Raw genomic sequence first — 15,961 nt, forward strand, 5'->3', positions numbered from 1 at the left:
ACAGTTAATAACTTAAAAGAAAACTATAGGGAAGGACATGGAGTTTCCTTCTGATTGAGGAACCACTTATGGCTTTAACGGGACTTTTTCACGGCTCTGTATCCGCGAATAAACTGAACATCTTCCATGCAAGTTGTACCTTGGACTCTCACCTCCCACCCAGGACACATCTCAGAACACAGGCCCTGCTCAACAGCAGCTCCTACAGAGAGAGACCCTATGCCTCTGACAAGAAAAAATGATCATAACCTGATCATAAAACAAGCGTAAGTGACAAAATAACATCGCTTCTATTGATTTGCTTTCAAAAGCTGTGAAACCGTGATGCTTTTACATGCTGCACCTAACAGCACAGCAGCTATTTGCTTACTAAGGAGAGAGCCTCCAAAAGCAGCCTCCACTCTCCTCCTCTCTAGGCCCGAGGAAACAGGAGCTCTGGTAGCAGAAGCTCTGATCCTAGGTGGGATCCAGGTTGAAGGGTCAGGCTGCAAGGCAAACCCTGCTGGCAGGAGCCACCCTCTTACCTGGTCCATCACCGTATTACAGCATGGTGGGATCTCCAGCAGGGTTGCAGCCGGGCGCGTTTCTACGAGGAGCGAATGCCAACGTGATTGATGAGGATCTTCCTCTGCCCTGTGCTGCAGACTGCACCGAGTTGTCAAAAGGGCAACCACAAAAATAAATGAGGGTAAAACACAATGCACCCCAACCCAAACGAGCCAGCATTCCTCCTCCCAATCCTTCAAGGGTTGAAATAAGCTCTGACACGAAAGCTCAGATTCAACAGGTTGCATTATAAATAGGTCCAGGTACTTGGCATTTTTTGCTGCTGCTGACGGCCCCTGTGTTTTTACATCCCCATCTAGAGTGTAACAAACATTTCAGCGGTGTGGGTTAAATACCTGCAGTCCAAACCACTGCTACCTCCTAGCACTGAAGCTTCCAGTTCAGCCTATTCGGATGTGAGCACAGAATTAAAACCATGAAGGCTGCCAAAGAGAGCAAATAAGCCAGTACTAGAAAGCTGCGATTTTACCACATAATTCTCAGTTTTTCCTGAGCCTAGTTTAGAGCCAAACAGAAGTGCCAGATTTTAAGCTATTGCCCTTTTATTAATACGTGTTTTCCACACGAGAGCTTTGAGCATTACTCTCCAGCTATTAACAGAATCCTTCTACCACCCACTCCTTTGTTAGTATAGGGATATTCCTTTGATTTTGTTAACATAATAGCAGCAAAATAGCCAATTCCTCAACGAAACACTTGGAAAGCTCTTTAATTTTCAAGAAAATTAAGGGAAGGGCTGCAGCACGCATCTGATACACGAGCGGTGACAGCTTCTGTCGTCGCGCTGCGGGCAGCAGTCGCTCAGGGGTTGCAAATCAGAACAGCCAGCTCTATAACATGACATACACGGGGCTGCAACGCTTTCCACTGGTCGGCAATAAAAAGTATTTGCTATTACAGGAAACTGCCTAAATTGCCACGCAGAGAAAAATCAGGAAAAGCAGAATATATTTATTATCTCTTCATCCATGGAGCAATTTGCAAAGCAGAAATACTTGCAAATGATTTCACTTAGGAGTGCAACGCGCTTCCTCCAGAGTGTTACGTACCCTGAATTCATCTTCATATACATTGCTTGAAGAATATCACTGCAGTGCTAGGAGGCAATGATTTCATGTATTAGTGTTTCAGATTCCTTAAAGGACCGTTGCCTCTTCCTCAACATTATGTGCCCACTCCTTGGGGCTGGTTTTATGCATCGAAGGGCAATGAATGGCAAGCCCTGCATCCTAGAAAGCAGCACAGATGGTGCATATTTCCTTTTTCCTTTTAGCAATTCTCCTATTAAAATCACTTTTTAATAGAAAACTGGAAACCCCAAGCACAGCTGTACACCAAGAGTTAATGCACAATGAAATAACACTACTAATACTCAACAGCCAGTGGTACTCAACTCTGTGCCTCTTTTTTGGCACATTATTCTAAAAATCCACAATGAAAGCACCGTAGCACAGGACAGATTCCATCACAAACCGGTCACCAGCAGGCTGGACACTTAAAGCTCTCTTGGTTTCTGCTTTCACACAGGGGCAAAAGCTCCTTTCAATTCCTTTGTATAATTGTTCTCTTAAAAACAGGACTGGAGTCTGAACAGAGGGAGAAGAAATCAGAAATTCTAGAACACTCAGCACTAAAACCTGCTAAGACGACGGTCATAATTCATTGGTAACATTATTATCAAGGAGGGTTGTTAAGTGAAGCAAGGTACATGCTGAAATACACAACACAGGATTTATAGAGAAAATTTATTTTATTGATTTATAGGCCATGCCTACCTTTCCAATAAAATCCCTCTTTTATCAACTTAAAAATTTACCAGAATCAAATATTTAAGTATAACATATAGATCTGAAAAACTCCCAGTTGATCCCTGAGTAACAGGGCACTTCCTTTTGGGCATCATTTTAGCAGAAAAGTCTGCAAATATAACACTACATTGGTACTGCAGTGAGAGGTCCTCATATTCAGCCACGTTAACATAAAGCTTGTCCATGCTCCCAAAGAGCAAGGGCTCAGTGATATTTTGAGCGGGCTTAAAAAGGAAAATACCAGGTGGTTTTAAACGAGAGGGCTTGAGGGAGAAAAACACAGATATATTAAAATAAAGTTGTGAACTATTGTTTTGCTAGTATACTTGACTAAATAATTACCTTCATTTAGTACTTCTTTCCATGTGCTTTTGTATTGATGTAGTAGCAGTACTACGAGGTGCTGCTCCTTTGAGTCATGGTTTGTAAGTTTATTATCAAGAGAATAATGCTATGGTTGAAGAGCAGTCCACGCAAGGTACCCCTGGCTCATAACTCATGAGGTTTCTGCTCCCTCTCTAGTACGTGCCTCCAATTCCCTGGTACATAAAAGATACCTGGAACTTGTAGTGACTAAATCACAGCACCTCAGGCTTTTTCCATCCTGCTGTGCCAAATACGGTTGTTATAAGGGGTATTCTCAACTGAACACAGGCACCACAGAGCATCACAGCTCTTTGCAGTGAGAAACCCTTGCTCTTACTTTTAACAGTATTTAAAGCTTGCTGTTTTGCTGAAACTGGGACACCAAGGAGAGCACTTGCTCCGACGCTCTGATCTGCTTGCTCCCCAGGTAGGCAGCGCTGTTGCGGGCCGTCTCCTCCAGGAAGTAGCGGTAATTCACCATGAGGCCACAGGAGGCACCCAGGCCCCGGGGGCTGGTGTCTGCCATCCAGTTCAGGCGCCACAGCACCGCGCCGTTCTGCAGGTGGAAGTTGGCGACCGGGTTGAGAGCGTAGCCACGATGCTTCTCTCCGTACAGATACCAGGCACAGAGCCTCATCAGAGGCAAGTGGAGCGCTCGGACCAACCGCTCTGATCTCACCCATTCGTTGTTACTTAGGAGTTTCTTCAGCCTTTCGGCCGGAGGGCCTCCTGTGATCTCCGAGATTTCTTGCCATTCTGATTCTGTAAACAGTCCGTTTCTTTCCACTTCTTTAGCCTGGGATGAGAGGAGGCCAACAAGCCATTTTGTGAATCCTGGGATAGGCGAAAGACTAGAAAAATCCTTTATCTGAGGAAGTTCTTTCTGCAGACAAGAGAAGAGGGAAAAAAATGGTGAGTTTTGACATGATTGACAACAAGAAGTCAGAATGAAAGAACTGCTGATACCCTTTTCTCGATGTCAAGGGAAAACAAGGAATTCTGAGAAGAGAATTAACTGATACACATAGATGGGGAAAAAAAATCACCCCCTCAGTAACAGGTTTGTGCCTAGAAAGGACTTGCAGCACTGAGATATGTTGACAGTGACTGAACTTCAGTCCGTGCACACCATCTTTTTAAAGGAACTTCTATAGTGCCTTTCAACATCACGTTCTGGTATATTCTTTTATAGACAGACATCAATAAATGCAATCACGAAATACAAAGAAGTTACTCAGAGAGATAAGGTTAAAAAAGATGCCAGCATGTAAGTCTTCAAAACCTTTTTAATGTCATTTGCTTTTCATATGTAAATAACTTCTTTTGAATCAAAGAAAGTTTAAGGTTTGTCCAGTGTAAACTCAGAAGAGCCCCTCTTCTTTTGTATGAATTAATTAAATGGGGAGTTGCACAGATTTGTAGGGAGGAAAAAAAAGCATTACCTGAAGTTTGGAAAGATGTTCATTATTCAGACCAGCTACTTTTCACGCTATTTACAAAGTACAATTTTATGAGCAAGAAATATTAATTACACAATCACACAGAGCAAAACATACTTTAACAAAACCGTGTGTTAGTTCTGGGCACAGCTATATAAAAAGATACAGAAGAAAACTGATATCAAAGTCAATCCTACTGGAAAAGGAGGGGGGTCAAGGAACAGAAGGGAGAGGCAAAGCTGACACCACAGTGTGGTTTTAATTACTGCTCATATAGAAGGAAGCAGTGCTAAGAACAGAGACATTTATCAGTGTTAAGGAAGTGTCTTCATGACTGCAGAAAATTGTCTTTAAATGACTACAAAACACATTCTTTGCTATTTTGAGGATTTCCTACATAGTCGTTAAAGAACCATCACTGCTCAGGGGCTCCCCTGCAGCAGCAAACGTTGCTGCACACGCAGGGCTCGGGTTGTGCCCGCCCTGCTCGTGTGCTCCAGCCGAGGAGCAGGGCAAGCAGGACGGGCACCTCTGCGCTCCAGAGCGCGGCACGAAGCCCTGCAACACTCGTGAGTAATTCACAAAGGGAAATGGACTGATATTCAACCGATCTTTTACATCTCCTTTCTCCTTCCCATGCTGAGCTTCCCATATTGCTTCCTGCTTCTTCCTGCCCCACGGTACAGCTCCAATCTCCCTCCCCTTCAGGTCTGTGACTCCCAATTGCACAAACTGCCTCACCTCACCAGCTCCTGTCCCCTGACCTTCGTTACACGGATACTGCGTTGATATGTAAGCCAAATTCTTCTTTAGGCAAGGCAGGAACAAGAAAAGGTGGCAGAAATTATACAGACATCACCAAATTTCCTCTCTCTGGGGAGCTGGATGAAGCAAAAAGCAAATTATTTCATAAAAGCACTCACCTCTCTATTGTATTGAACCAAACGACCATTTCTATAACCAGAGAGTCCATAAGTTCCTGACCAGGACCCTCAACTAGTATTTTGCTCTTACCATGCCCACTGCCTTTAAAGAGAAACAATTCAGATCTCACCTCCTACCTTGCAGAGCCTAGAGGGGAACAATTCACAGTGGTAAAAGTGAAAATGAAGAATTGCCTCCCGTATTTGTGTATTAATCCTAATCTCTGTATCAAAGTTCCCAATTAAGTACTGTAATTCTGCATCACAGTGCTGAGGACAGCTCTGAAACACGAATAGGAAACAAAGAAGTGGCCTGTTCACCAACTCCAGTCGAATTATTTCACAGGCTGTTTAGCAGCCCCAACTCTATTAATAAACATAAGAGGAGAAGTTGTGCATATTTTTTTTCTAAGAGAGATAAGGCACGGGCAGGCAACCCCATTTTGAAGCTACAGTGCTGACTACCTCATATCTGATAAATGCTCAAGTTTTGGAGCTTATCTGAGGTGGCCACTTCTTGTAGAAAAAACAAATAGACGCAGCGAAGTGTGCACGTTTATGCCGCTGCTAAATTGATGTGCCGACTTCCGCAGCTATTGGTGGAGATCCATTAATGTTTATTTTCTTGTCAGAAACCCACACACCATTAAGAAGCAGCTGCTTCTGCCTTTGTTTTTGATTTTTTTTCTTTTTTTTCTTTTTCAGAAGAGTACAGATTTCTCCCATTAGCCATGTCTCATCTTGAACTGTCTTGCATTGCAAAAGCCACAATCCAAGGTCACATTTTTCATCAATGAAAGCAAAGCCAGTCTGGAAATTATGATCTCCCCAGGTCACCAGATCAAATTAACGTAGCAATTATCAACAGCCCATCCAGAAAGTTAAAATCTGCCACCAATTGTTAAGTATTCCATTGCGTGATATAGTAGCTATCAGTTTTCTCCCCCAAATGCCACAGGCTATGAAATTGTGAGTGGTTTTCTCAAAGGCTTCACCACAGTAATCCATGTCTGTCATCTGCACACTGAATTGCTATGATGTACCTTCTGCAGAGCTATAGACCACGCAGAGTGGCTATAAACACGTTCTAAATTAAGTGTCTGTCTAATGAGAAATCCATCTGTCTACACATTCACCAGCACCTATCAGCTAGCTAGAAATGCATCTGCTTACTTTTCTTCCAGCACCTACTTTGGAGTTTTCAATTTTTTTGGTGCTGTTAATGGTTGCCTGAAATTATCTTAGAATTCTATTCATTTCTGGAAGAAACATATGCTTAAAATTTAAAATAGACAAGACCATTTAGTTTATCTGCTCCCTGCATTATGTGTGTTAATGTAACTAAGAGATTACACAAAATGAGCTGGTTGCCAGTTCTCAGGTCTGACAAACTCATCCCAACATCTGCCTGAACAAAATCCAAACAGGAGGTACCCAAAGAAAACTAAAAGTCCATTTACAAAAGCACCTCCAAATTATTTGCATAGGAAGCTTTTGTAAAACCACTAGCAAAAAAGAAAACTCTTGGAATATTTGGAGCAGTACAACTTTCTCCCTGGATTCCTCTGTGTGTGAAATGGGCTGTATCCCGGAGGCCATGCTCTGATCTCCATTCTATCCCTCCCCTTGACTCACTTGTATCATCACAGCCGTGGCAAATGCCAAATCCTAATGGCCAGGCAAAAATTACGGATAAAAGCTGCTAACTGCACACATATAGAGAGATGGAAAAAAGGGCCCGTTTCTGTGACTCAGTTTCTTACACTCTCCACCTACTGCAATTAATGAGAGGCTCAAGGCAGGGGCCATTAACTCCTGTGCAACGTCTCAGACCGGCAGCGCTTACACTGAGGCTCGCAGTCGTCACCAGAGGCACAAGTGCTGCAATCTTCCTAATGGTTCTAGTAAAAAAAACATTTGCAAGAAATATTTTCATGACAGAATCTGCACCTGACATTCTCTGAACGCAAGAGGCATTTCCCTACATATGTTCATGTTTAATAGTGTACGACCAGGTCAAGGAATCAGCAGTATTTCTTTGTCTGCACCTAACTTCTAGGCCCAATTTTTAGACCTAACTTTGTAATATGGGTACCTAACATTTAGAGTCTGACAAGCTAGTTCAATGTTTCAATACAGTTATAAAAAATCTTCCAAATAAGGGCTTCAACGGGGGAAAAAAAAAATGACATATTAGCATATTTCTAACTTAGTGTATGTTTCTTTCTCATCTAATGGAACTTCCCTTACAAGGAACAACAGCTGAGATTTCAGTTTTGAGCTTCCAATGGCATTTACAAGCAGAAGTGTCAGAGCAGGTTAAGTTAAGGCAAAGTTACCTAAAGGATTTTTACTGGAGGGTAAAAAGAGAAGTTTTAAGAGTTTGCAGTGCCTCGGGAAAAGAAGGATCCAATAATATTCTGCACATCACACAGCTGTCAACACAAGTTAGGCCAAACAAACAGCAAGCTATGGAAAGTGCATTAAACTTCAACTGTTTGAATGTAAAGAAAAACAGAAATTCTTCAACCCTTTGAAACAGCCTCTTCTTCGCCAAGTATTTTGTTATCAGTTCAATTAAAGACCGTCTCAACATATGTAACTTGGTACCCTTAGCCACGCAGCAGCACTTTCAAGGAGATGAGAATCACACTTACACAAGAAAAGCTACATGACTATGATAGAAATAGAAAATAGAAAATATATATGGACATTGCTGTACTTTAAAATGGTTTTAACATGGTCCTTCATTAAAATCTCTGCCCATTTTCAACAGGCCAAGGATTAAGCCCATTTTAACACAGCAGCTATAGACTCAAATAGCCTTACTCTCCTGCACTTACAAGCGGTGCTTAAAACAATTTTGGATTAAACTTCCTCTTTTACTTCAGACCTCATAAAAAATGTACAGTTTGCCATTCACGTAAATGGAGGACTTTTGCTGTCTTGGCTTTCCAGAATTATAAACTCCTATCACATAAGAAGATTTGTGAAATGTATTGTAACCACAGCATTTCTGTACGTTCTTGCTTCACATCCATTCAGCGGGGACAGAGAGTGTCACTTTGTGGCACATCCTTTGTGGATCCATCTGTTCCCCACACCCCCACAAAGTAAACCCAGGCCATGCTTTGATCTGGGACCAGAAATGTGCTGAAATCAGTAAGAAAAAGCCTTTTCTTGTGCTATGCCTCCATCATTATTTGCATTAAACACAGCCACAGTAATAGAGTAGGTTTCTGATTTTGTAAAACCAGAGAAAGAAGTAAAAAAGAAGCGATCTCACTCTACAAGGTACAAGCTGGAAAAAACAGTGTCTGAAGTTGCTCAGGTGGCAAGAAATGACTGATGAGTTGCCATATTTTTAAACCATACGGCAGAACAAAAATTGGATTTAAGTTAATACCTTATTTTTATGGTTGTGATTAAAAATGTGACTGGCTAATGGATTTTATCACCGTGCAATTTAACATATTAACTTACTGCTTCAGATTTCTTAGGGGTAACTAACTGTTCTTTGCATTCGATAAAGGAAGGAAAGCAGGAGATATGGATCCATTTTCATACACATCTTAGACACTATTAATGAACACAACAAACTAATGATTTTTGTTTTCTGAAATTAATGTTAAAACTACAACAGCTAATTCTCCTGACTAAAGTAAAAAAAAAAAAAAAAATTATAGCAACTTCTGACTCGAGCAGCAAGAAATTCCAACCAAAGAACGGGACACGAGTATGCTTGGTATTCTATGCCCTAGAAAGATGTGTTAATTCATTACAACAAAAAATAATGAAAATGTTATGTATTATGATTTTTACAATGTTTCTTAAGTCTTACGACAAGGAAAAAACACAAAGTCACTGAAATCTGTAATTACAGAATTCAGATCTATTTCAATTTCTACAAAAAGGAACCACTGCACAAATACTGAAATTCTGACCAAAAATTTCACTTTTAAAAAGCAAAGAAAAAACAACTGAAACTGGGGTTTTCCCTCTTGAACACTAATTTATTTCTTAAGGTAATTTTAAAAGAGTTGTACAGCTAGACAAGTGAACTGGGGGAAGAGGATGAAAATGGACTATGAACCAGAGGAAAAGTCTACAAAGCGATTAACACTGTAAAAGTGAGACAAAATTAGTATGACCAGCACTTAACTTTAAAAGGTCTGATCAAAAGGTGAAAAATAAAGAAAAATCAGAGTTGTAAATAAAAGCTGGTTTTAATAGGTTATTAAGTCAGATAGAACCACTGGGTCATCTATTCTGACCCCCTGTAATAGTGGCTTGTGCTCCGTATCATAAATTTTCACCTGCACTCAGCTTGATAAGGTCAGGTTGACTGAAGTACATCTTCAAAAAAAAAAAAAAAAGTATCTGGTCCTGTTTTGAGGATAAAAATAGATTAAAACTTCCAGCAATACATGATGAACTGTCACTGTTTGTTCACTCCGCCAGAATAAATGCTATCTGTGCAATACACTTTTTGAATGAGGAATAACAAAACAGAAACTCGTGGTTGCTCCTGAATAACAGGAAAAAAAACTTGTTTCAAAGGTTAAAACCTTTAAAGAGTATACTCCAAAAGTACCTAAAAATATAAAAGAGTATCTCTCTGCAGGTAGGCAACATCATGTTACAAAGAAACAGCATAAAATCATCCTTCTTGTAACAACACACATATGACAAAGAAATATGCATCTCATTTGTGCAATTTAACACTTTTCCAGGTAGTTGAATTATATCTGAAATATTAGAAATATAAGCACAGTATAAGCTTTGTCACAATTTCATAACCTATTAATTTTAAGGATGTTGATTACAGACTTTCCATGCAAAAACTTACCTATAGTTATATATTTTTCACAATAATTTGAAATGGTATTCGAATAGTAAGTGGAAAAGTAGAATGCTATCTTTGGCATTGAACGAAATATGTTTAGTTTTCAATATTAACTACATTTCGGGAGCTGGAGGCAGTAATACCATAATTAGGCATTCAAACGCTTTTTGGTCAAAGTGTTTGCTACTCATTGCTTATTTCAGAGACACAAAGAGGAGGATTTTTACCATATTTTATGATATTTAATGGACACTACTCCAGGAATGCAGGAAGAGCACGTTGGTCAAACAACATCTCAAGTGCAACTCACCACACCTACCTGCAGCTCCTTTACAACCCGTTTGATGAGGTAAGTCCCAAGTTCAACACCTTGAAGTCCTTGCTGAGTCAAACTGATTGAATAGAAAATTGCTGTTGTAATTTTGTTCAGATCTTCAGTTTCTACAGGATGAACTTCTTTCACTATGGCCTGGGAAAATAAGAAGCAAAAAAACTTAGTAGTTGTATCATTATGGGGGACTGGGACTTCTTTTCAACTTGCAGTTTTATTAACATTTTTACTACCGTTTTATTCAGTGCCCTCTCTGAAGAACAATAATTATCTAGTCAGAAACAAGAAGACCTGCTTACCTATTACAAAGCACAGAAAATAATAATTGTAGAAACTTTCAAAAGCAAACATAACTGCATAACTGAGTTTTACTCTCATATACTTTCTTTTCTTATACTACTAAGTGATAATGCTAATTTGACAGGCCGAACAAAAATATTTTCTCAGCAAACAAATATGCCTCCATTTTCACTTTCTAAATACTGAAACTTCATTCGTAGACAAATTAATCACCCACAGCAATGAAGGTTGGGTGAAATACACAATGGGGAAAAAAATGTACAATAAGGGCTAAATCACTTGGAGTCAGTAAAACAAAGTCATTTGTTTTACTGAGGTTTTTTGCACACTAGAAACACTAATTAGTTTCAGGAATCTGTAAAGTTGTTGTATTCAAAACAATAAATCATCAGACAATAAATCCCCTCAGAGATGCTTTCTCAAGAAAAATACATCCATGCAATTAATTACATCACAATCACTATTTTTTCCTTAAATTAGGACACCATCAGCACAACATACCACATATTGTTTTTCAAAATGATGGGAACCAAATACTTCCCGAGTATTAGGAATTACGGTTTCTAAAAGGTATGTATTGCAATTTAAGCACTTCATTGTGTACTGAACATATCAGTGACTGTACCTGGATGCTGCTGGAGATTTCACTGGTTAGTGCCACATGCAAGACTATCAGTGGTTCTCCCGGGATTGCACAGTGAGAAAAAAAGTAGCACCTTCTATATGACCCAACTCGACGCTTCATATCAAGCCAGTTTCTAACAGGATGCACAGCTTCAGAACTCAATGGAAAAAGAATATTACATTTTTCATTTTAAAATGGAAGCCAGCTGACCACCATACAAGCTTAGCATTCCTTCTACTGACAAAATGCCTTCTTCAGTCATCCTCTACTTTAAAATATTCCAAATTATATCGATCAAGTCAGAAATTAATATTGCAGGTTTTTAAGATATGTTTACTGAGATAAACAACCACCACCATCAGCATCATCTAAGCGCTCTCTCTATACAGAGTTTACAGCTGATTCTGGGCACCTCACTTCGCTGTTTCCAAACAGGAGTGTAAGCCCCACTGTACTGTAAACTGCATCAGACTTGAAAAATACTGGTTTTTGCACCAATTTTATGGCTTAGGAAGGATGGAGGGAGAAGAAGGTGCCAGCAGTTATGGAAGAGGTGGTGGTGGCAGCAGCTGAAATGGAGCGTGAGAAGAACCTGTTTGGGGGAAAAGTAACAGCAAAAGCCCAGGGCAGGGGAAGAAAACTGAGCAGGGGGAAGGAAAGTGGCCTACCTCGAAAAGGTCTGCAGATCAAATTATGGGATTGTGCTCCTCTTTGCTATTTGTTCAATTCAGGTTTTATAAGACTGCTCTTTAGCAAGCTCAGTGAGACTATTTCATAATGATACTTGGGCTATTGTTCAATATTGAAAAGCACACAGTGGATCTGCACAATCACATCTGCACAAGTGCTGGTAATTTCTAACACTTACTCACTAACTTTTTGGAGAACTTCACAAGGCGATTGCCAAGTGACCCGTTCCAAATTTAAGAATCCTGTCGAAAACCATTCTGAAAGCATGTTCTTTAGAACTCCGTTCATTTCCTGAAAGAAAAAGAAAAAAAAAAAATAAAGGGGAGAAAATTTGACTCTCTTGATAAATAAGCTAGGTGGAACATAGGAATGTGAGCAAAGAAAGTCTTGACTGTTTCCAACTACAACGCTGAGAAACTCAGGGAAAATAATGCTTCTGTTCAAGAAGATTAACTGCATACCAGCTCAAGCTAGCCTCAAACAGGAGTAAAGTAATGCAAATATTTCCCAGACACAGCGAATTTAGAGCCAGTAATAAACCACAGAAATGGAATGGAAGAGAATGCAAAATAAACAAGATGAAAAGGAGATACTAAATAGAAGTTTTTAAAGTCTTGACAATCAGACAGCAGCTGCAGAGCTGCTCAGATGCATTAATTTAAATGCCATGAAGTCTGACAGAAACAAAGCCTTCAGATTTCTGCTGCCTTTATTATTTTTAGTTGTCTAAAAACTCTGAATTGAGTTTAGAAAGACTTCTTGAACTCAACTCAGCAAGGATAAGTCGTTAAGATAGAGATATTTAAGATGTTCTTTCTTCTCTGTTGCTTTGCCTGTAGGATATACTATGATACTACCAATAAAGTACCAGCAGCTTGGTCAGAACTTGAGGCTTTCCTGAACCAAACTTAAATTCACTATTTAAAAAACAAAACCTCCCAAATTTCTCTTCCATCCTTTGTTAAATTGCCAGTGTTATACAAGAGAAACAAAAATGATGCTCCAAGATACCTTGGTTTGCTACATTTAAGCAAGGACAAAAGCAACACATAAATCCATCCAGAAACCAACAATTACTACTTGAAGCTTCTTTCCAAAGTTGAATTATAGTCTCAGAACATTCCTATGAAAGCAAAAAGATTTCCTATCATATCCTAAAAAAGATGAAAGTCATAGAGGCACTTTTTAAGAGACACACATCAAAGGAGACTCCTGTTGCCTAAGAGTAATTGCTATAAATATTCCAAGATGGAAAAGAAAAAAAAAGAAAAAAAAAGTAAAGGCTGAAGACGGCTTTTATGACCAAAAGCTAGTTTAATTCCGCATACTAAAAAACCCTGAAAACTTGCAGATCCAGACTGTGCTTGTCATCAGCTGCAATCAGGTATTTCCACCTATCCCAACCCACTCAAAGTTATAATTAAATTAACTCTTCCCAGAAAAATAATGTGAGTACGGTTTTTCTTTTCCTTTTTTTTTTTCTCCCTTTAAATACAGTTTTTTTCCACTGTAACTGTACAGGTAGAACTCAACAAGCGCATTCTGTTTGCTTTGCTTATTCTGACTTTAAGGTAGCTCCCCTGTGAATCCTTGTTTCTGCACAGCTCTCGAGTTCTACAAAATAACTATAAATCATTTTGATCAGATATCCCTTGGTGTAGTGAAAGTCTCTATGTATTTCAGGGTTGATTGTTTTCTTTTCGTGTGTAAGGGCACCCTGTGAGGCAGAAAAACAAGCTACATTTGTCAGAGCTGGGGTCAAACCAACAGATTCCTATAGCCCTCCTGTCATCCATCTGCCTTCCAGAGCACCAGTAGTAAATTCTAATTCTCATTTCAAAGGTCTTTCTAGCCGTCAAATTACACTTCAATATTTATCTTTTCAAGGAAAAGGACTGGAGACATTTCATTTAAAAAACAATAAATGCACACATGTTATTCCACATCCCAATTTTAAAGCTGAGCAATGAGGCATACTCAGAGCAGCATTTAAAATTCCTCTGATATTCTTTGCTTTCTATCATTAAGTATATTGTGATTTATTTTATTCCATGATCCTGCTATAAACAGCAAAACACACGCTTTGTGAACTTCCCATGACCTGCCTGTTTGGGGGCAACAAATGGGAAATCTCTTAGAAAAGACTGAGATTAAAAGCTTTGATTAAGAAAATCTGCCTCTCTGATGAGAAAGCTATTTCACTTTCGCTCTCAGACAAATAAAACCCCCTATAATTAAAATTCCCATACAAATATACAGCTGTTTTGATTTGGCTGCGTAAATTTCAGTTTCTTTACTTTTGTTTCAACTTAGTTTCTACAAAAGGATACCGAATCCCCTTGGTGAGACAGAGAGATCAGCCCATGAGCAAAAGAGCACTAAATACAAGCGGTTTTGTAACAGCAAGGGCAAACCTCAAACCCCAGCAGGGTTGATGATRTATTCTGTTCCTCTGCACATTTCCTGCAGCATCTTGAACAAGCCAACATGCCAGCAAGTGCAAAAGAACAGGCATGCTGAAGGAAGCCTGCTCATGTTATRCCRAATGGAACCAATCATAGAATGYCCAAGGTTGGAAGGGACCTCCGAGGTCATCGAGTCCAACCAAGCACTCCAAAATGATATTTGGGTATGAAAATGCAACAGAAGGGCGCTCATGAAACCCTCTTTTATAACGTTTTAAATTTCAAAACGCTTTTTCCCTACATTCAAACAGGTAGGGTACATTTCTCAACATGCTGCGCCAGGTGATCAGCGTTATCAGTTGATATCTTTGCATTCACCTGCTCTATACATTATTGTGCTGGGTTTTGCAGAACCCATCTGCTTTTGCTTCAAACAACCCAACTTGCCGTGGAAACGAGTAGRGAACATCACTGAACGACGTGGGGTCTAGCCCCTATCCTGGCTGTTGTGTGACCTTGCCAACTTCTCCCGTTTCAGACACACGGGGATGTTTCAGGATTCCASCAAACTGAGGCACCCAGGAGCGACCCATGGCGCGGGGCTGGGCTYGGGGTGCCCCCAAGGCCAAGGCCGTGCCCGGGGCCTCGCGCCGCTGCGGCGCCACGTCTCACCTTGACGTGCGGCCCGTCCAGCGCCTTGGTGGCCAGCGCGTGCACCAGGTCGGCGCGCAGCTCCACGAGGAAGCGGAGGCCGCCCTCGAGGCGGCCGAGCTGCTGGAAGAGCCCGCGGTAGCGCGGCGTCAGGTAGTGGCGCAGCCGGTCCTCGGCGTGCAGCAGGGCGCCGGGCTCCCTGCGCTGCTCGCGCGCCCGCAGCACCTTGGCGCTCAGCTCCGCCACGCGCCCGTGCTCCACGCCGAAGTCGCGGGCGAGGCGGGCGAGCAGCTCGGCGCGGCGCGGCCCGCCCTCCAGGCCGCGGTAGTAGCGCACGAACTCGGCGCCGCGCGGCTCCGCCGCCCCCGGCGCCTTGCCCTTGGTCTCGTAGGGCGGCAGCGGCGGCACGGAGCGCCGCAGCAGCTCCGCCACGTCCATGTCCGCGCCSGCCGCCAGCGCGGAGCGGGAGCGCGCCGCGGCCCAGGCCCCGCGCAGCAGGCGCCGCGGGCCCGCGCAGCGGCCCAAGCAACTCATCTCACTACCTGCGCCCCGCCAGGCCGCGGCGCCGCCTCCAGGCCCGGAGCGGGAGAGCTGATTGGCTGACGCTGTGGATTGTCAGTCCAACGCGCCAATCCTTGATGAGGATGGGAAGCGCGTAGGAGTGTGGCACGGAGCAGATAGGGCGGAATGTGGTCGGCATTTTGAGTGTGGCGCAGCGGCCCTGGGGGCACAAGGAGTTCTTCTTCCTAAGTGTAAATTGAGGACACAATCCAGCTGGGAAGCAAGTTCTTTCACTGGCTAACAGTGCTTATACACACTGCTTATATGCACCTCTAAGCGTATGTCCATTACCTAAGCACAACTTCTTTTTMATTTGAAAACCAACCCAAAACTTCATTATATTATTTAGCAATGCTCTCTAACAAAAGGTGAACAGACTTTTTTTCTTTTTTTTTTTTTAATTATTTATCGAGAAAAAATAGGRATTGGACTAGAAATTGACTAGTTAA

The 15,961-nt window shown here is 41.4% G+C and overlaps 1 protein-coding gene across 1 annotated transcript; it reads right to left on the reverse strand.

Annotated features, from left to right (window-relative positions):
* Positions 1-2,991: 2,991 nt before the first annotated feature.
* Positions 2,992-15,485, reverse strand: MLYCD (malonyl-CoA decarboxylase). The gene is made up of 5 exons (XM_026042283.1): positions 14,973-15,485; positions 12,074-12,186; positions 11,206-11,362; positions 10,269-10,418; positions 2,992-3,624 (listed from the first exon to the last, which is right to left on the reverse strand). The coding sequence occupies exons 1-5, from the start codon at positions 15,483-15,485 to the stop codon at positions 3,091-3,093; spliced, it is 1,467 nt and encodes a 488-aa protein (XP_025898068.1). The 3' UTR covers positions 2,992-3,090.
* Between the last annotated feature and the right edge of the window lie 476 nt (positions 15,486-15,961).

The sequence above is a fragment of the Nothoprocta perdicaria genome, unplaced genomic scaffold, assembly GCF_003342845.1.
Source record: "Nothoprocta perdicaria isolate Ctin4 unplaced genomic scaffold, notPer1 scaffold_30, whole genome shotgun sequence".
Classification (NCBI taxonomy): Eukaryota; Metazoa; Chordata; class Aves; order Tinamiformes; family Tinamidae; genus Nothoprocta; species Nothoprocta perdicaria.